Source organism: Sceloporus undulatus, chromosome 11 (genome assembly GCF_019175285.1).
Source record: "Sceloporus undulatus isolate JIND9_A2432 ecotype Alabama chromosome 11, SceUnd_v1.1, whole genome shotgun sequence".
Classification (NCBI taxonomy): domain Eukaryota; kingdom Metazoa; phylum Chordata; class Lepidosauria; order Squamata; family Phrynosomatidae; genus Sceloporus; species Sceloporus undulatus.
Window position 1 is genome coordinate 12,079,394 of NC_056532.1, and position 19,823 is coordinate 12,099,216.

The window sequence follows — 19,823 nt, forward strand, 5'->3', positions numbered from 1 at the left end:
ACAGTTTGTGTCCATATTAAACCATACTTGAGAGGCTGATGTTGGCAGGTAGTTCTCAGCCACATGAATCAATTCATGGATTCCCAAAAGACCACCATTAGAGCATAATGTAGGAAAACAGACTTAAAATAATATTTTCTAATTTGTTTCTTTGAGATTCAGTAGGGATGGCTTTAACATTTCTGTTCCATACAGGTTCACAATCAAGGTTCATAATAAACTGTTCACAACCAATTGCTTCTAGAGAGCCTTTATGAAACACAACACCTTTTTAAAGCACTAGGTTGGCAACATGGTGTGTTCCAAATGTTTTGGACTACAGATCACATAATCCTGGGTCATTGGCATACTGTCTAAGGTGGATGAGAAATCTGGTTTAAAACACCTGCTTGGCCCAGAGCTGTTATCTAGAGAAAATAGCTTACGAAAGTTTTTCCTATGCATTAAGATTATTCTAATTTGGGGAGAAAACTATGTTAAGCAGTATTGGTATGTGACATTTGTCTTGATCTTATTTTATTTCAGAATGAAGAGTTAGATAAAAAGTATGCTGGACTCTTGGAAAAAAAATGGACATCAGTTATAAGATTACAGAAGAAGGTAAGCAGAAGCAAAAGATGGGATGGGATCTTGGTGATAAAACAACTGCAGTAGTTTTTAAAGTATCATCTGATATACTCTCTTTGGAGAATTTTGTGTTTTAAAAAAGTGATTTGTGAAGTACTAGTGGCAGTATATAGAAATTCAGGCTACTGCAGGAAAAAAATGGATATGGATTCTTTACCATTCATGGGTTTTCTTACAGGAAAATTCTCAGGTTTTTTAGCTTTCTCATGCTGTGATTCAGGCACACAAAAAATATTATCTCATACACTTCTTACCCCCTTTGTTTCCCAACTTCTCTCATCACCCCCTCTTCAAACTCAGGTTATGGAATTAGAATCCAAACTAAATGAAGCCAAGGAAGAATTTACATCAGGTGGGCCTCTTGGCCAGAAGCGAGACCCTAAAGAGTGGATCCCTCGTCCTCCAGAAAAGTATGCATTGAGTGGGCACCGGAGTCCTGTCACAAGAGTAATTTTCCATCCAGTTTTCAGTGTTATGGTCTCTGCTTCAGAGGATGCCACAATAAAGGTAGGACCCTGTTTGTTTGTTTTATATCCAGCCTTCTGGATGGTGTGGACCCATATGGTCTCCTTGTCTCCCTTGCAGCTTGTAAGGATGCATAGTGGCTTATGGAAGGGCTTCAAACGATTGAATGGGAAGTTGAAGGGTTTCATGGCTGGCATCCATAGTTTTTTGTGGGTTTTTCAGTCTGTGTGGCCATGTTCTAGAAGATGATGCCAGACAGAGATGCTGGTGAAACATCAGGAAGACCCTCTTCTAGAACATGTCCACATAAGCCTGAAAAAGCCACAAAAAACTATTGAACGGAAGATAGGAACTTCTCAACTCCAGTTTTGCCTTTGATGTGTTTGAGACGTTTGTCCTGTGTGTTAAGAGTCATAGTGGCAAATCATCCCTGGTGGACTGCAGATGGAATAGAAGCATTGTAGCTTCAGGCAGAGAGAAATAAACTTCCTTGTGTAACTGAGCTGTCCCAAATCAAGCAAATTACACACTGATTGCTGTGAAAAAAAAACAATCAGAGTTTGAGTTTGTTTTCCAGTATCTTTTTGAATTGTGCTTTTCCCCGAGGGCCCCCCCCCCCCCCCCAAATTTGAAAATTTTAGTTTAGTGTGCAGCGTGATGATTCACCGCCTGAAGTCAGTGCGGGATGATAAACATATTCACAGCTCTTTGAAGCCTGTGTTCTTGTTGGCTTGTTTGCTGGTGTGCTTCTTGTCACCATATAAAGGAAATTACAGTGGTACCCCGGGTTACGAAATTAATCCGTTCCGCGGAGCCCTTCGTAACCCGAAAGATTTCGCAACCCGAAAAAGCCATAGGCGCTAGCGCTAAAAGCCGCGATTTCGTGCGAAAAAGCGCCGAAAAGCACCAAAAATTTCTTTCGTAAGCCGGAAAAAAAAAACGTAACCCGGAACAGTTTTTTTCCTATGGGATTTTTTCGTATCCCGGGAATTTCGTAAGGCGGTGCTTTCGTATCCCGGGGTACCACTGTATCTTCTTTTGTGTAACTGGCTCAGTATGAAGGGTCCTAAGATACACTTCCTCTTTTCTTGTCCCATCGTGGCCGTTGGGATCAAGCTAGAACATCAAGGAGACAGGATTAATATTTTGGTTGTAGCTGTTGGTGATGAATTTCATTTATGTGGTAACTTGTATAAACCCGAACCTCATGAGCTAGTTATTGTGGCCAGCCTATGTATGGGGCTCTGAGACCCAGGCAAGGGCCCATATTTGTCCCTGCACAGATCTCAATTGAAAAAAAGCCTGTCGGGAAGGTTAGCCCATCTTCCTGACAGTAATTTTCAGTAAGTAGGAATGATACTTATTATTGGTAGGTTTGTTCATGTGTGTTTCACCCTGGTTTAGTAGAGCCCATAGGCACATGGGTGAGAATTAGGCATGTGCTTTGCTGGTGGAAGCATATTTAGTATACTTAGTGTATGTAACCATTGGAAAGAAGAAACCTGATCTTGCTATGCTTTCAGAGGAAATGTGCTCTGTGTGTGTGTGTATGTGTTTGTATGAGTATTAAGTATTCTTACCATGAAAAGGGGACACAATCTCTTATGGATATCTTATTGGCTATTGTCCTGGAAGTTTTACAACACAGCACTGGATACCAGCTTATGCTGCAAATGTCAGTATGAAATAATTTTTTTTTACAAGAGTAGATATTACTAATTTATTTATCTTTTTTCTTAGGTATGGGATTATGAGACAGGTGATTTTGAACGAACCCTGAAGGGCCACACAGACTCTGTGCAGGATATTTCCTTCGATCACAGTGGCAAGCTGTTGGCCTCCTGCTCTGCGGATATGACCATTAAACTATGGGATTTCCAAGGCTTCGAGTGTATCAGAACCATGCATGGTGAGGAACCCTAGATAGTGGTCATGCGACAAAATAAAACTAGCTGTATTTCTTTGTGAAGGAGTTGATAAACCAAAGATACTGCTTCATAGGTCTATTTAGAGGAAGGCAAAAACAACCCCCATTGAGCAAATCTTGCCAAAAAATTCCAGTGATAGGTATGCCTTAGGGTTGCCATAAGTCGGAAATGACTTGAAGGCACAAGGAACAAAACACATGGTCTGGACTGGGCCACTTTAAGTAACAGGTTGGAGTACACATGGTTAAATGCTTGTCCATACAGTAATATTTCTGCATATAAACTGCTAGTTCCTCAGGGCAAAGAGTGCTAGCCTAGCCTTTTCTCTGATATTGTAGCAGAAAACTGTGTTGTCTGGAGGAACATAAAAACCATGGAAATCAGGACCTGCAATCTGGAAGCCCAGTACACATGTTTACTGTTAACCATATTAGTATTTTTCATGCCTTGGTAATACTGTCCTATTGTAATTCAGCTCTGCTCTACTCAGTATGAAATGTTAGGTTTTATGCTAACTTGATGAATGGGTGCTATATGCCTTTGTACTTGCCATTCCTTGCACTTGCAGGGAAATGAAACGACACAGACAGTCATACAGAGAAACATCACATTTCGTTTCATTTTGTTGCCAGCTGTCTATAAATCTTGGTTATTTCCCAAGAAGGGCATAATTCCTTGCTCCATGGATCATTTGAGTTTTAAAATATTGCCTTCCTTCCCTTTTTCATACCTACAGTTGTCACTGAAGCGCAGCTCTTCATATCAGTTGGAAGAACTCAGCATTTAAGCATGAAAAGAAAACATTGGTTGGGTGAACTAGACCACAGAGGCTTTGCTTCCCAACTCTCTTCTTCATGTGCAATTCTTCCTCTGCTTTTTAACTGTCTGGAAGCAGCTGCAGCTGCTATCCTCCCCCTGGCAGTTTGAAGAATGGGAGTGCTAGTTATTGTTGCTGCCTTGGAATGTCCTTAAAGGGCCTGAATAAGCAGCTTGTGTTTATTTGTCAGTCTGGAAGGAGTGTGTGATGGCCCTGGATAAAGGAGGGATGCCTGCCTTTTCTCAGAGGCACATCTCTGTGGACCTGCTCACAGCAGATGAAATGCCCCTTGTGAACCTGACACTATCAGCACACAATCCGCTTTCCCATTCTTTGTGTGCTTCGTAAAATTTAAGGTAGGATTCTTACAGAGACTGTGAGCTTAGGAAGAGCTAGATCAGAATGAGAGAGAATTGCCCCTCCCACACATTTGGAGAAGATAGGTAGCTATTCAGTCAGCTTCAGTACAAACATAACCAACATGAAATGTTTGTACTATTTGCTTGTTCCAGAGCCCAGCATGATTTGAGTTTCTCTATTCCTTGGTTAGATCTGTGCATGCAAAAGACCGAAGGGTTTTTAAGATGCTGGGCTCTCAAGATGGTACAGAGAAGGCTTGCATTATTTTTCCCTCTCTGAAACCTGCAAGATTTTCTCTCCTCTCCATGCTTGAGAAAGTCATGAGCAGAAATAATGCCTCGAAGCAAAAAGAAGCCCACGTTTGTGAGAAAGACAAGGGAGGTTGCTCCCTACCAGTTCTTTTATATGTGTCCTGAGATGGAAGGGCAACAAAGGGCACCTCATTTATTTTTTACAGTGCCTGTGTCTAGTGTGGCAACTGCACCTTGTAGGATTTTGCTCGCTTAGGAAGATCTGACAGTAGGTATTTTTTTTTAATTTGCATTGCTGCTAAAAAGTACTCAAGGCAGCTGGCAAGCACCACTGACAAAATAACCATTGCAATTGTCATTAAAAACAAATTAAGCAACAGAACCATTAAAATTGAGATAGTAATAACATTAAAACAATTTAAAATGTCAGCTTGAAGAGAGGTGTTGTCACATTCTTCCTAAAAGCAGCAAGAAGGGAGCGCATTCCTTAAGCTTGAGACAGCCTTCTTCCACTTGACTGTCAAGTAGATCTCCAAAGGTGATGGTGTGCTCAGGTGGATCTCTTCACCACCACTGAACAATTCTCTGTGATGTCTTCTGGGTACCAGTGTTGGTACCAGTTCTTGGTACCAATGCTCAAAGAACCACCTCGGGTTAGAGCAAGTGCCTGTCTAGTCTAGCTTTCTCTTTTCTGTGATGATGGACCAGAAGCTTCTGAGAAATCGTCCTTTGGATGTGGCAGTTCCTTTAATCTGTCACAGCTAATAGCCACTACCTGTCCTCTGTAAAATCATACAACCATGCTTTAAAGCTATTTAAGATGATTATTGTTACTGTGAATGTATCTTAAGGCAAGAGTCAGTGTGGAATGGTTAGATGGTCAGACTAGGACTCTGGGAGACCAAGGTTCAAATCTCCACTCAGCCAGGGAAGCCCACTGAATGAACTTGGGGAACTCAAATCTAACCATGTCCTGTTTACCCTGCAATCTTTGCCTGTAGTTCCATGGGAGAAAATCCTTTCCCCCTATCTGCCAGATTTCCCCCAATCCTAAAATGGTTTTAAGATTCCAGTGTGCTGTTCTCATTGGAAAGGTAATCTAGTCTCTTGACTAGAAGCCTTTCCTTTTCAGAAGCCTTTTAAAGTCTAGCATATGTATTGTTTGCATTCCAAACATGGCTGCCCCTTTTACTTATTAAAAGGCAGTAGTGTTGATCATATGAGGCTGAAGAAAGGAGTTTGGCATTGCAGATTTATAGACCCTTTACAGGTGAGTGGCTGTTTTAAGTGCTGTGGTTTCTTGTTCAGGTATCTTTAAAGAAAGCTTTTATTTCCGGGGGCTTAGTAAGCATTCTCAGTTCTTCCTAGGAAACTGCAGTGTGCCATTGTTGATATACACACTACTAGTTTACTAAGTTTTTTCTTCTTTCATTCATGCCTCTGACTTGAGAATTACCATAGGATTGCAGAAACTATTGCTTGCATTACTTGAGTTGTGGCACCCACACAGATTGTAGTGTGACAGTGTCAAAACAGAGCTTCATTGAGATTGTTTTTTCTTCCTTCCAGGTCATGATCATAATGTTTCTTCTGTAGCCATCATGCCCAATGGGGATCATATAGCCTCCGCTTCAAGGGATAAAACCATCAAAATGTGGGAAGTTCAAACAGGGTAAGAGCTCGCTGATGTGAAGAGAAAATGTGTCTGTTTGCAATAATGAATCTCTCCTAGAAACACACATGGTATGGAATTCTTTGTAACTTAGATTTTTGACAATGGTGCAGTTTATACAGGATTCACATACACAGCGTACTAGTTTTAGTCCCTGATACCTCCAGTTAAAAAGAGCACCATAGCAGGTTATGGACAAAACTATTGCCCTGAGATCCTGTTGCTAGTTGGATTGGTAGTAGCTGAACAAATTGTGTCATCTGGTATAACACAGCTCCCTGTTACTACTTGATAGTTTATAGGCCATTGGTTATCTGTTTGTACAGTAAAAACCATCAGTTTGACAGCTTGATGCATGGTGCATAAATGCATGATCAGTGTTTTTAAATGGAAAAGATGGGAATGCAAGGAGTGGGTATATTTTTTTTTGATAAATTGAACTGTAGTGCTCCCTCTCCAGTCCCCAGAATTGTGGTTTGGTAGCTACTAAGAATCCTCTTGTTTTATTTATTTAAATTTGTATCTTATTCCACCAAATAACAGTAATACATATACCAAAAGCAAAGAAAACCAAAAACATAAGGACAAAATAAATCAATCTCCTTACCCTACTTCAGTTCCCAAACTTCCTTGTGCTGAAGGAAAGACAAATGAGTAGACCACTAGTGGAGTAATGATAAAGAAAGGCGGGGTACAGACCGCCGCTTTGCGGCGGTCTGCCGCCGCCGCCAGTAGGTCCGTGGGGGAGCCGGAGCCTTCAGACGGCCCGACTCCCGCGCGGACCGAAAAAAGAAGCTCCAAAATGGAGCTTCTTTTACCGTCGCGTTTGCGACGTAGCGAGGCGCCAGGGGCGCGCTCGCTACGTCACAAGCGGCGCGACACGTCTGGACGCTGTGCGTCCAGTACGTAAAGATGGCGGCGCCCGTATGAACAGGGCGCCGCCATCTTGTACGTATTCAATACGTACTAGGGTTAGGGGGGTGCGGAAGCACCGCCCCTTCCTAACCCTAGTACGTATTGTATACGTACTATTTGTCGGTCTGTAAACCGCCAAAGAAGCTGAAAGTACGATGGAAGAAAGCAAGAGACAAAATGTTAAAACAAAACTAGATCCCCTGTTGCTAGTTAAAGATGTGCCTCTGATATTAACAAGATTGAAGACTGTGTATTAAGACCCGCAAAGCCAGATATTCTTAATGTCTAGTTCTTCTTGAGCAGAAAGCTTGTCCTGCTAGGTTCAAGGGGGCTGCCTTGCCCTTAAACATCAGCTCAGTCAGATTCTTGTTAGGTCAGTGGTTCCCATTGGGGAGGAAAGTCTCGCCCGTGGCCCCCCTGATAGGTTGGGAGGCCAGGAAGGGGCAGGATTTTCGGCTGCATACAAGCCCCAGCAGGCTTTGCGGCCGGACGTCCCGTTCCTTCCCAACCTCTCAACCAATTAGGGAGGCCGCCAGGGGAGAAGGGGTGGGACTTCCAGCTGCAAAGGCCTCTGGGGCTTGCAGTCCTGTCCCCTTCTCCCTGTGGTTGCCTGGCAGCCGCGGGGAGAAGAGGAGGAAGCAGCCCCGACTGTCTCTTCCTCCCCGCGGCTGTCTGGCAGCCACGGGAAGGGAGGGAAGGAGGAGCAGGAGGACCCCCCTTTCCTTCCTCTCCGCAGCTGTCTAGCAGCTGCAGGAAAGGAGGGGGGGAGGAGGAGGAGGACCCCCCCCTTTCCTTCCTCCCCACAGCTGTCTGGCAGCCGCGGTAAGGGAGGGAAGGAGGAGGAGGAGGCCCCGCCCCATCACCTCCTTGCGAGTGCCTGTGCCAGGGCCAGCACTCGCAAGAAGGGAAGGAGGAGGGAGCCCCACCCCCTCCCCTTTTCCCTGCGCAGTGCCTGCGCTAGCGCCGGCACCTGCGGAGAAAAGGGGAGGGGGAGGCGGGGGGATTCCCAACCTGGCAACCCCCAGGTTGGGAACCCCTGTGTTAGGTGGAGTTGTATTCTGTCAAAACCTGTCCATTTTTGTCTCTTTCAAACAGCTACTGTGTGAAGACTTTCTCGGGGCATAGAGAATGGGTCCGCATGGTACGGCCTAACCAGGATGGCACACTGATTGCCAGCTGTTCCAATGACCAGACGGTGCGTGTCTGGGTGGTAGCAACAAAGGAATGCAAAGCTGAACTTAGAGAACATGAGCATGTGGTAGAGTGTATCTCCTGGGCTCCTGAAAGCTCCTATTCCACCATATCGGAAGCTACGGGATCTGAGGCAAGTGACCTATGTTCTCCTTCTCCAAAACCCATGCTGATAATGGTACCCTTGTCTGCATTGCAACCTTTTACACACTTGAAGAGGATTTGTGGTGGTGGGCACTCAGATGTGGATACTCATCCATCAGAGAGTATTTCATCTTCCACTTGTCATCGCTGTCCATGGCATAAAGGGCGCCTTATTGTAGGGAGCAGGGGTTATAGAGAGGAAAACATGCAGCGGCTGTGGTGTTTGAAATTCTATTAGGTGCTGGTACTGTCCGCAGCAGTTCTTTTCTTTCAGTTCAGATAGACTCTGATAGATAGAAGTGGTGGCTGTGGAGTTATCTGGAAAGGTTTTTCTTTAGAACTCCCTTCTAAGGCCTTTTCAGGAAGGCAATTTAGACCATAAACTATTTTAGTGGTCTCTCTGCGGCTGCATTTGCACTGCAGAAATAATCTGGTTTGACAGATGATTTGATCAGATTTAACTGCCATGTCTTAATGCTATGGATTTCTGGGAATGGTAGTTTGTTGTGGCACCAGAGCTTATTTTTTTTAACAGATGTATAATAATCTTACCGTATATACTCTACTACAAGTCAACCTCATGTAAAAATCGAGGACAGGTTTTGAGACCAAATTTACTGATTTGGATATGACCCATGAAGAAGACGAGAGTAAAACTTGAAGACTTTTAGCAAAGGGTGTAAAGGATAAAGCAAAGGAAAACAATGCCAATGAATTTACAGATTTTTAGCAGGCATGACACAATAAAGGCTCACAATAAAGGCTCGATGAATGAGAGAGTAGAGAGGGGTCATAACAGCAAATAAGTGAAGTTTATAAAAAGCTTCAAAAACGTCTATAGCCTTGCTTATACTTTTAACTTATATAGAAGTTGATATAAATGAAACTTACAAAGAACTCATGTGACACCTTGACAGTTTTGTTAAGGCATAGTACATCTTGAACTAGAGTTATTTCATCAGGTGCCTGAAATGCATCATCATTCAAGTTGAAATAAACATCAAGCCACCGGCTTGGAGGAAGTCATTCAAACAAGTTTTAACATTGCATTGAACCAAAAATAGGTCATGTGGTTCCTCTAAGCAGCAGCTTTCACAACCCAGGAGCCACTGCTAAGAAGGCCCATCCTTGCCAGTCCTATGCCTGGTGTGACACTTGGATCAAAGCTTTTTGACTATCATGGTGAATAGACCAACCAATGCAGGACGAATATGGTGCCATTGTGCAGACCATTTATAGTTTTGTAGACTAACACCATCCCTGGTGTGCAGCAGTCAAAATAACATGGACCAGATAGCTGGGTGGTTGCCTTTTGTTAGATTTTCCAGATGGCTTTTCAAGGAAGCCCCTTTGAATAACATGAAACTAAAACACTACCTAAAATTTTCCTAATGCAAAAGCAAGGAGGCTTCTCTTCAGAGGGATTCAATGTTCTCTTGCTAACAAAGGGGGGTGTGATCTCACAAGCAATGGAGACATCTTGGATCTCAGAGGAAGCATTTTTTGGTATTGCTGTACACTTGTCCCTCCACATTCGCTGGGGTTAGGGGCATAGGACGCCCCGTGAATGTGAAAAAACCACAGGTAACAAAAACACTATGTTTTTACCACTTCTCTAGGAACCTCTAGGTCCTCTGGTGCATCTCTATGGTCAACATCTGCCAGACATTGACCATAGAATTGTGCTGGAGGATCTATAAAGGCCTAATGGAGTATTCTCTCTAGAAATCTCTGGGTCCTTCAGTGCGACTTTTGGTTAAAGTTTTGGAAGTAACTGAGGGACAGGCAATAGCGACAGTTGTGTGTGTGTGTGTGTGTGTGTATGGGGTATAGCTAAATGTGTCGGGAAAGGCGAACTGGAGTGTATGTAGAGGGGGGAAATGCAAAAATGTGTTGGTTGCTGGCAGATAGTGGGTCACTGCTACTTTTGACAGATGGTCACCCTCCGTGAAAGTTCATTCGTTGTCAGGTTTCTAGCATTGTGAAAGAGTGTGCGATTATTTTGCAGTTAGTGCCACCAGTAGGTATGAACTCATTCCTTTTAACTTTCATAAAAAGACTTCCAAGGGTGTATTTGAGGTCACTTCTCTCAGCTGACTGTTTATCTGCAGCAGTTTCCTCTTCTCTGCCCTCTGCTGGCTTGATACAGGAATGATGGTCCCAAAGGCACAGCAGCCAAGTGGCCAAAGGCCTTGAAGCCCATTGTGGGAGAAAGGCGGGATGTAAATCCTTGAAATAAAATAAATCAAATGTTGATGTTCAAGCAGCCTTTCAATCCCACCCATTCCATCTTGGCTTGTGTGCTAATGGAGGGAGCTGTGCTAAGGGGAGAGAATGTACAGTTGACCCTCCACATCTGCGGCTTGGACTTTTGCAGATTTGATTATTTCCGGTTTGATTCATTATGATGAATATGTTCTCTCTAGGAATCTCTCGGTCCTCCAGTGCAACTCTTGACCGTAGAGTTGTGCTGGAGACCTAGATGTTTCTAGAGAAGACACATCTCTAGGCATTTGTAGGTCCTCCATCATGATTCTGTGGTCAACCTCTGGCAGATCTTGACCAGAGAGTTGCACTGGAGGAGCTGGAGATTCCTAGAGAGGTGTTCTCTTAGGTAAAAAGAATAGTGGTTAAAATAATAGAACAGTGTTAGTCACAGGCCTGCATTTTGTCCAAGTGTTGTTGTGCTGATCCAAGTCCCATTTAAACACAAAATACTTTGCTACATGACCAACATTGCTACCTCTAAATATGTTTCCTGGATGTGGAGATACCACATTTTAGCCACTACAGGGGAATCCTAAAGAGGGAGTCAATGGACCGAGAATCTTACTATTAGAGATTTGTACCCCCAACAAAGGAATAACATTAAAAAAAAATAATCGGACTAAATTGGTCATGTTTTACTAAAACAGTACCTAAAATTTTCCTAATGCAAAAGCATGGAGGCTTGTCTTGAGAGAGATTCAGTGTTGCTAACAGAGAGGATTGTGATCTCGCAAGAAATGGAGACATCTTGGATCTCAGAGGAAGTACCATTTGGTATTTCTGTACTCTTGTCCCCCCACATTCTCTGGGATTAGGGGCACAGGACCTCCATGAATGTGGAAAAGTTGCAAATAACAAAAACACGATTTACCTGAGAGAACACCCTAAGTCCTCCAGTGCAACTCTGTGGTTAACATCTGCCAGACATTGACCATAGAATTGCACTGGAAGAGCTACAAATTCCTAGTGGAGTGTGTTCTCTCTGGGAATCTCTAGGTTTTTCAGTATGACTTGTGATTAAAGTTGACCATAGATATGCACTGGGGGACCTAGATAGTCCTAGAGAAAACATATTAATAAAATCTGTGAATAATCAGATCCGCAAAAGTCAAAGCTACAAATGTGGAGGGATGAGTGGATGCTTTGTTCCCAGTGCCTCATGGCCAGGAGGTAGAGGGACCCACTTGCATAGATATCCCCCCACAGAGCAATACAACAGCAAGACCTTGAGGAAATGCAGGCCTTTATTCAGACAACCAAAATGCACAAAATATACGATGCAGGCTTCATCAGGCAAAAGTATCAAAGAATTATACAGGAGAATATTCTCCAGTATAATTCTTTAACACCTTTGCCCAATTAAGAAGCCTGTGGAGCTTTGAAAACCTGCATCGTGTATTTTGTGCATTTTGGTTGTCTGAATAAAGGGCTGTTTTGTGGATTTGGGATGTTATTGTATTTTGCTGTATGGCCAACACAGCTACCCCTGAATATTTTTTCTTAAATATAGTGTTTGCCTTTTGGCTGAATGGCACACCTTAGTTCAAGTTCTGTGCTGTTCTTCTTTGGGATTCTATCATATGATAGCGTGCCCCAGGCTCTCTTCCCCAGCTTGTTACTTACGTGATCTTATCCAGTACATAGGCCTCTTCATGTCTCTGGTTTTCCAGACTGCCAGCTTGCATTGGTGTGAACAAAAAGCACTGGGGTGAGGATGGTAAAAGTAAGCCCAATAGAGAGACAATGAGAGACTGACCCATTCTGATATAGATTTTACCTTCCCTCTTACTCTTGTTACTGTAGGTTCTGTAGCAAACTTTGCCAAGCCCCATGTTGTTCTTGTTTCGATTACAGCTGCCATTATTTCAAGCAATGGATGGGGAAAGTAAAGGTTGCAGTCTTGTTTCCAGAAGGTGCCAGGAAGGTTGCTTGTAATATCCAGAGCAAGTTTGTTGGCATTGTTACACACAATGAATCCATTGTGAATGAGTGTGGGGCAGGGAGGGTGATGCAAATAAATTAAAATTGATCTATCATTAATTATAGGACACTTTTTTGCTGTGTCAGGTAGGTCTAACTGGTATTCTTGGTTGGATTTATGTTTTACGTTTATTTCCAAAATCTGCTGATCTGTTTTTTGGGGGGGTTGCCTTTCTTTTATTTTGTTATTGTGTGCCTTCTAATTGTTTCTGACTTATGGTGACCCTTTCATGGGGTCTTCTTGGCAAGATTTGTTCAGAAGGTATTTGCTACCATGGCCTTCCTCTGCCCAAAGTCACCCAATGGGTTTCCAAAGCTAAGTGGGGGATTCAGACCCTGGTCTCTGGCATCCAGTGCTCAAACCATTGCACCATGCTGGCTCTCCTGCATTTGTTTAGCATAGCATAATGCTGATTCACAGTACAGTATTATTCATTTTGAAAGTAACTTTCTTTTTTTATTTAATTTAGTGTTCTGTCTTGCTTGCTCTAAAGGCGGTATGTAGTTCTACCATGTGAAGTATCCATCTTCTAAAATCAGTTTCTTCTTTTCTCTGTAGACTAAGAAGAGTGGCAAGCCCGGGCCTTTCCTGCTTTCTGGATCTAGAGACAAGACCATTAAGATGTGGGACATTAGTACTGGCATGTGCCTTATGACTCTTGTAAGTGCCCTGCATTTCTTCCCTGACACGCTGTCAGACTGTTCAGCTGTTTCATAAGCACTTAGACAAGATTATCCGGACTGGATGACCTTAAATAGTTGCTAAGGAGTCCAGTTAGACTAGTCACAATAAATAGAATTGATGGAGCTACAAGAAAGTTTGAGGAAAAGCTGAGTACTGTATCTGTTCATGAATTCTGATGGTTCCTCCTTTAAGATAAAGACAAGAACGACTTGGCATAGGGCTTTGACTTGCATTATGAATGTTCAGGTGTGCCCTCAAGACTTGCTTGCATGACCTTGCATTTGTTTCTCTTTCTCTTTCTAAAGGTGGGCCATGATAACTGGGTACGTGGTGTCCTCTTCCATTCTGGAGGGAAATTTATTTTGAGCTGTGCCGATGACAAGACCTTGCGTGTCTGGGACTACAAGAACAAAAGATGCATGAAGACTCTTAATGCGCACGAACACTTTGTTACCTCGTTGGGTATGTATGTGTGTTCATTGTGCTTCTAGCAAAACGCAGCTGAGTTTTACAGAGATTGTGCTTGCAGCCAAAGTTGAACTCACAAGTCAAACTTGTATTTTTCACCACTTAACTGTCTAACATATAGCTGAGTGCTAGATAAATAATGCTTTATTGAATGAGCACAACCATAGGAGCACACCACTGTTTCAGACTGGTGTAAAACTCCCCATCCTTTCAAAGAAAGAGCCCTGACTTGTTTCTTTCTTCATAAAAGAAGAATGGGGAGGAGTATTGAAAGTTGGAAGGAGACTATTCTGGTGGTTTATCCAGCATGAGCAATAGGCTTGCTGGCTGTTTTATCTGTGAAGCTGGGGAAGGTAGGTCTCCTGCATTTCCACATGGCTTCCTCTCCACTGCTAACAAAATGAGTTTGTTCTTTGCTTTAAACTTGAGATTGTGGAGGGAGACGTCATCTGAGGAAAACATGCCAGTGCTAGGTCCCCAGTGATATGTAAGGCAACACAAACTCAAGAGTGAAGGTGGAGGAGGAACACAGCTGAGTTGTAAGACAAGGTTATATAGCATGTGTGAGCTCCTTACTTAATAGATTCTCATGTAATACCCCTTCATCTATAAAACAGTTGGTGATCTAGGTCAAACTTTGGTCTTCCAAGGGTTTTGGGCTTTATCTCCCAGAAGCCCCAGCCAGCTTGGCCAACACTTAGGAATTCTGGGAGCTGGAGTCCAAAACATCTAAAACCACTGGTCTAGGTATAGCCCTCCCCCCCCCCCCCAAGCCCCCCAAGGAATGGTACATGCAAAAAGGCTTAGGCCAGCGATGTCTAAACTCTGGCCCTCCAGGCTATCCCAGGCTATTGGCCAAGGTGGCTGGGGCTTCTGGGAGATGAAGTCCAAAACACATGGAGGGCCAGAGTTTGGACATCACTGCTTTAGGATTTTGTTTCTTAAGCAGCTCCCATGCCATCTAGTGAAACCACCTGGAGAAAATGGGGGAGATTTACAAAACTTTCCTAGACTTCAGTCTAGAAGTCTGCGAAAGCTCATGCTGCCAATTTCTTTCTTTCAGTTAATCATAAAAGTTACTACAAGATCTCTCTACATACTGATTCTACAGACTAACACAGCTATATCTTTGAATCTTAACAGAGCATGGTTCAGCTTTAGTCTGTGTTTCAGCTGCTCTTTGTATCTTGAGATGTATTTTTTTTTTTTTTTGATGCTGCAAATTGGCTCAGGTGGCGGAACTCTTGATTTCCTCATCCATTTTGCCTCCTTGCCTGTTGGGCGGCTTACAATGACAGGTTATCTGTCTACCCCTTAAAAGCAACATCTTAGGGCCTGAACAGACAGGCCAAAATAAAGATGCTTCGGGTCACTTTGGAGGTATGCTGTTTAAATGATGCATGTGTCTTAAGAAGCCAAAAGCCACGCCAAAGCCATGCTTTAGTCCTATGGACTGCAGCTTCTGGCCTCTTAAGATATGTGTATCATTTAAACAGCATATCTCCAAAGTGACCCGAAGCAGGCCCTTAGTTAACTAGATTATGTGAAGCTTTGGCTTTGCTTCTGAAAAACAGTAAGGACAGCTGTTCTCCCTCTGTTTTTCTATGGGTTGTATCAGGCATCATTTGTAGTCATTCTCCCTGTGTCAGGGCACGTGGGGCATCCTATTTGTTGAGGAGGCATTCTTGCAACTCATCTGACATCACACAGCTCTGGTACTTGGATACTATCAAGCCCTAATTTTCTTCGCGCTGATGATGTCTGTTAACGTCTGTTTCCCCCTCTCTTGCAGATTTCCACAAGACAGCGCCCTACGTGGTCACTGGCAGTGTAGATCAAACAGTAAAAGTGTGGGAGTGCCGTTGATCGAATTCACGTCTGACCCACCCCCTCCCTCCCCCTCTGGATGCACTCGGATACCATGATTCCCCATTGAGCTCTGTTTAAAATAAATATTGTCCTTTCATGTAAATTATTCTGGATGTAGATTGAGCTTATTAAATGTTACACACAAAGTATTCATGCATGGTGAATCCAAATTGTATACTGTAAATTTACATACGTTGTCTAGAAGTACCATAGGTTTTAAGAACATGGGCTGGCATTGGTCACATCAGACCTGAGAAGGCAGAAGCTGATTGGTTGAATTCGGGGCACTTAAACTGGCGACAGCAAAACTGTTCTGTGCTGGATCGATTGAAATGCCCGTCCTCCTCTTCTCTCGGGTGGTGCCTGTAAACTTAGCGGCTCTCATGTGGGGTATTTTGGGGGCGGGCGGGCGAGGGCTCTTTCCGAAACACGTATCTCTGTAACATCACTTAAGTGTGCTTATGAAATCTAAGGATACTAGATGAACAAGGCTGCAACTTAGAATCTTATGTAATTAATGGATACTAATTAAACTTTTCTGGGTTTTTTCTCCCTCTCTCTCCTCTCATGACATATTTGCCAAATCAATAGGATATATTTTTATTTTGGCTTCCTATCACGTCTATTAAAAAATAGAAGAAGAAGAAAGAAGTTAGTATACCTGTACTAACAAGCTGCAGTATAGGAAGAGAAACCTTGATATGATGTGATGTGTAAATTCTTATTAAAATTGGTCTTTGCCATTCTGTTGTGTTCTAACACTCGGCGCTTAACGCTTTCCATGCAAAATGTGTCATCGGGAGGCTGTCAGTCTTGTTTGAAGTCGGCTCTTACCTGGGCAGTTAGACTTAAATCTCTCCCAGTTGACTCCTGACGGTTTGGCCTTCTCCCTGTTGGCTTTGGTTGTGGCTTGTTAAGGTTTTTCAGCGTCAGTATCGAAAGGTGTCTCTCCCCACCTCCCCTTAGTCTGAGTATTAGAAAATGGAGTAGGATTTGGATGAGGCTTTTCCAGTTATTGAAAGCAGGGCAGGAAACCAGAGAGAAGGTCCGAGAGCGTGGGGCAGGCGTCTCCGAATGTGTCGTGTTCACAGCTTGTGATATTCAAGAAAGTAGGGAGGGGTGTAGGGAGGAAACTGGAAGGCTCTTAATGCTACCAGAAAGTTGGCAACCTTCTTGGTGTAAGTTGGCAAGCCTTTAGGGAACTTGACCATCCCATTTTGTGTGCTGAAACTCATCAGCTTGCTGTTGTGTCCATGCTCAGCGTGGAAACTTTACCCCACTATTGGAAAAGCCCTAAAACACATGTGGGTTTTCTGAAAGAGGATACATTTAAGCATTTTTGGACAAAATTCCCAATGGGTCACGTATTCCGGTTCTTCATTAATCTAAAAATCCATGTAAAAGTGTACGGAGCAGCCGGCTGGATATATTTTAACAAACAAATGCAATTTGTTTTATTTACTCTGTGAATTTTTAATGACTCTCCCTCTCTTTTTTGAAACAAAAAGAAATATAGCTAGAAACAACCCCTAAACCCTCCTTTCAGTGCACCTCAAGAGAAAGCATAATAGCAGACTTTGGTTCACCCACAAGGAAGAGCATTTTATGTCTTTGGTGTCTTGTGCAAACCAAAAGGCGGCTAATGACAGAGGCAAGGAATAGGCTGAGTTCTGGAGAGTCTAGTATTTCCCCCCGTTTTGATGGTCAGTTTAAAAAATCCACATTTAAAGTCTTATCCTAGTGTTTAAGCTGTTCTTTCAAAAAATGTAAAACCTCATTGCTCTTCTTGCCTTTTGAGAATTTCTTAATCTGTAGTGATGCAGCTGTAACAAGGCTTGCTAACCATTATTAAAGTTGAAAAGATAGAGCAATTCAGGTTAAGGATTAAAGTTTATGTATTTCCACAATCAGTGAAACAAAGGTACCTTCTTAACATGGGAGTTTGACCACTGGTTTTTTCTTTTTTCCTTTTTCAAACCTCAGCCAAGTGATTCGGGACAAAAAAAAAAGGAAGGAAAAGCCCTTTTTCTAGTCTCCAATTAGTTTGCAAGAAGGAAAGCCCCCTTGCTTTGAATGACTCCAAATTTGTATAATACAAATTCATTTAGTATGATCAAACCCAGAAAATTCTCAGGGAAGGTTGTGGACTGGATCAGCATTTCTAACCCTGGTTTTTAAAATGAAAGAAAAAGCAGACAAGGGAGGTGGCGTGATTTGGAGTTGGAGCGTGCCTTTTTGCATTTGTCTCTCTGGCTGTCTCTTCCTATGCCTTTTTTCCTTTTCTGTGAAGAGTCTTTTGAGTGCTGAGGTTTAACTGGTCTGGATTGTAAGAGGCTTTTGGAGTTTAGGGGTTCACTGCATGCAGGAATAGGCAGGGTCATTGCCAAACAGACCGGCCCCATGTCCATTCTCTCTAAATAATGTTGCAAACAGATTCTCTCTCTCTGAAGCACACACACATACACACCTTCTCTTTCCCCTTTTCTTCACGCACACACACACACACACACACACACATTCCAGCATTGCATGGATCGAGATATTCCCGCGAAACGTTCTAGGTGCATCCTTCTTTCTCCCTCCTTTCTCTCTCTTTTACTTTTGTGTGTGGTTTTGACACAACCCGAAAGCCGACATGTCTCAGAACGTCTTGCACTTTACCATTTTTTGTTGAAAAGCCGTCCTGCTTTTGTGTGTGTGGTGTGACCAATGGTGTGCCCAGAGCACTAATAATAATAATAATAATTAAAAAAGCAAAATTTACAAAAAAATAAATAAAAAATAAACACAGAATACTAGTTGCTAGCAAAGTTGTCAAGAGCAGTGGAGCACTGTAGTATTTTGAAAGCTTTGGCCGTCGCCTCACCAAGCCCTGCCCCGCTCCAACTCCAGGTCGGTTCCCTTGGTACCTGGATGCTGCTTCTCCTCTTTACCTCTTTTTAATGCAAACCGTCTCTTAAACCATTCTTAAGTAGCTTTCTCTCCTTTCCCCACCTTGCCTCACTCCCTTAACTTCGGGATCCCAGCCCTTGAAAGCTATTTAAAAAGGTAAATTTCGGGGCGGGTTTCAGATGCAGTAGTGGCTTTATAATCCCGAGATGGATGTTTTGAGTATCTGAACGAAGGGGGGGAAACGGTTCTCAATTCCACATGGAGTCCAGTTTGTTTGTTTTTTAAATACCCAGGGTACTTAGCTAATGCAAAACCTCTCCATTAGTGGCAGAAATTGTATGTATAAAATAGGCAAAACCAGTATGGGAGAGAAAACTTGGGATGGGGGAAACTGGGTTGGCAAGTCACGACTGGATGTTAACTGGCCTTTTTTGATTCTCTTTCCACTGTGTCCCTGTAAGTAACCGCTTTCTCGTCCTGCGCATATCCTTCCAAGCTTTCCAAATTTCGTTCTGAAGAGAATTAGCAAAAAAAAAAAAAAAAAAAACAAAAACAAAACACTTTCCACGTTTTTTAGAAGTTTGATCCTGACACTGACATGAAGACGAGCGTCTTTATTATTATCATTTCTTTTCTCATGAGAAAACAAGATAGAGATTGCCGTTGGAGAAAGTTTCTTTCCTCACCCCCCTCCAGACTGTAGGAGTTAACTGAAAGATATTGACACAATTAAAAATTTAAAACAAAAAGAAAAAAAATCAGTAAAGGAATGTATATAATACTGCTCTGTGTTTTACAGTAAGATTTGTTGCTCTCAGACTGTGTAAAACAAAAATTTATTCATGTTTTCTGCATATTAAAACAAAAAAATCTTATTGTACCAATTGGTAAACTATTAAATGCATATAAAGCTAAATGTGTTTCTTTCTTTGCTTAGGTGCAGAAAAGATCAGATGCTTTGAGTTGTTCATTTTAAAGTGGTCGGAAGAATAGTAACCTGGGTGTTAGGATTAGAGGCGTCAGATGTGAGACTCTTTCATTTCTGTGCAGGTTGGTGGTGCTGGGTCCCAGGTGCAAGGCCTACATCCAATCTCTCTGCTCTGTTCTCCTCTTCCATGAACCTAGAACCCCCTTCAAGCATTACTTGTATCTTGTGCCAAATGAATAAAGAGGAGCAGGAACATACTCCTGGCTCAGCCTCTGCCATTGCACTCATGTCCTGTAGGCTGTGGTTGGGAAAAGTACACATAAGCAGTGGCTTGTGTGCATTTTTTGTGTGCTGCTTGCGTTG

General features: G+C 42.8%; 1 protein-coding gene across 1 annotated transcript in view; it reads left to right on the forward strand.

The window, feature by feature from the left end:
* PAFAH1B1 (platelet activating factor acetylhydrolase 1b regulatory subunit 1) overlaps positions 1-19,448 on the forward strand; it is a 60,620-nt gene extending 41,172 nt beyond the window's left edge. Inside the window, exons 4-11 of the mRNA XM_042442452.1 lie at positions 526-600; positions 928-1,134; positions 2,833-3,001; positions 6,018-6,120; positions 8,131-8,359; positions 13,178-13,279; positions 13,609-13,765; positions 15,564-19,448. Coding sequence (XP_042298386.1) covers positions 526-600; positions 928-1,134; positions 2,833-3,001; positions 6,018-6,120; positions 8,131-8,359; positions 13,178-13,279; positions 13,609-13,765; positions 15,564-15,637 — 1,116 coding nt within the window. The 3' untranslated portion in view covers positions 15,638-19,448. The remainder of the gene's footprint in view (positions 1-525; positions 601-927; positions 1,135-2,832; positions 3,002-6,017; positions 6,121-8,130; positions 8,360-13,177; positions 13,280-13,608; positions 13,766-15,563) is intronic.
* Positions 19,449-19,823: the final 375 nt, after the last annotated feature.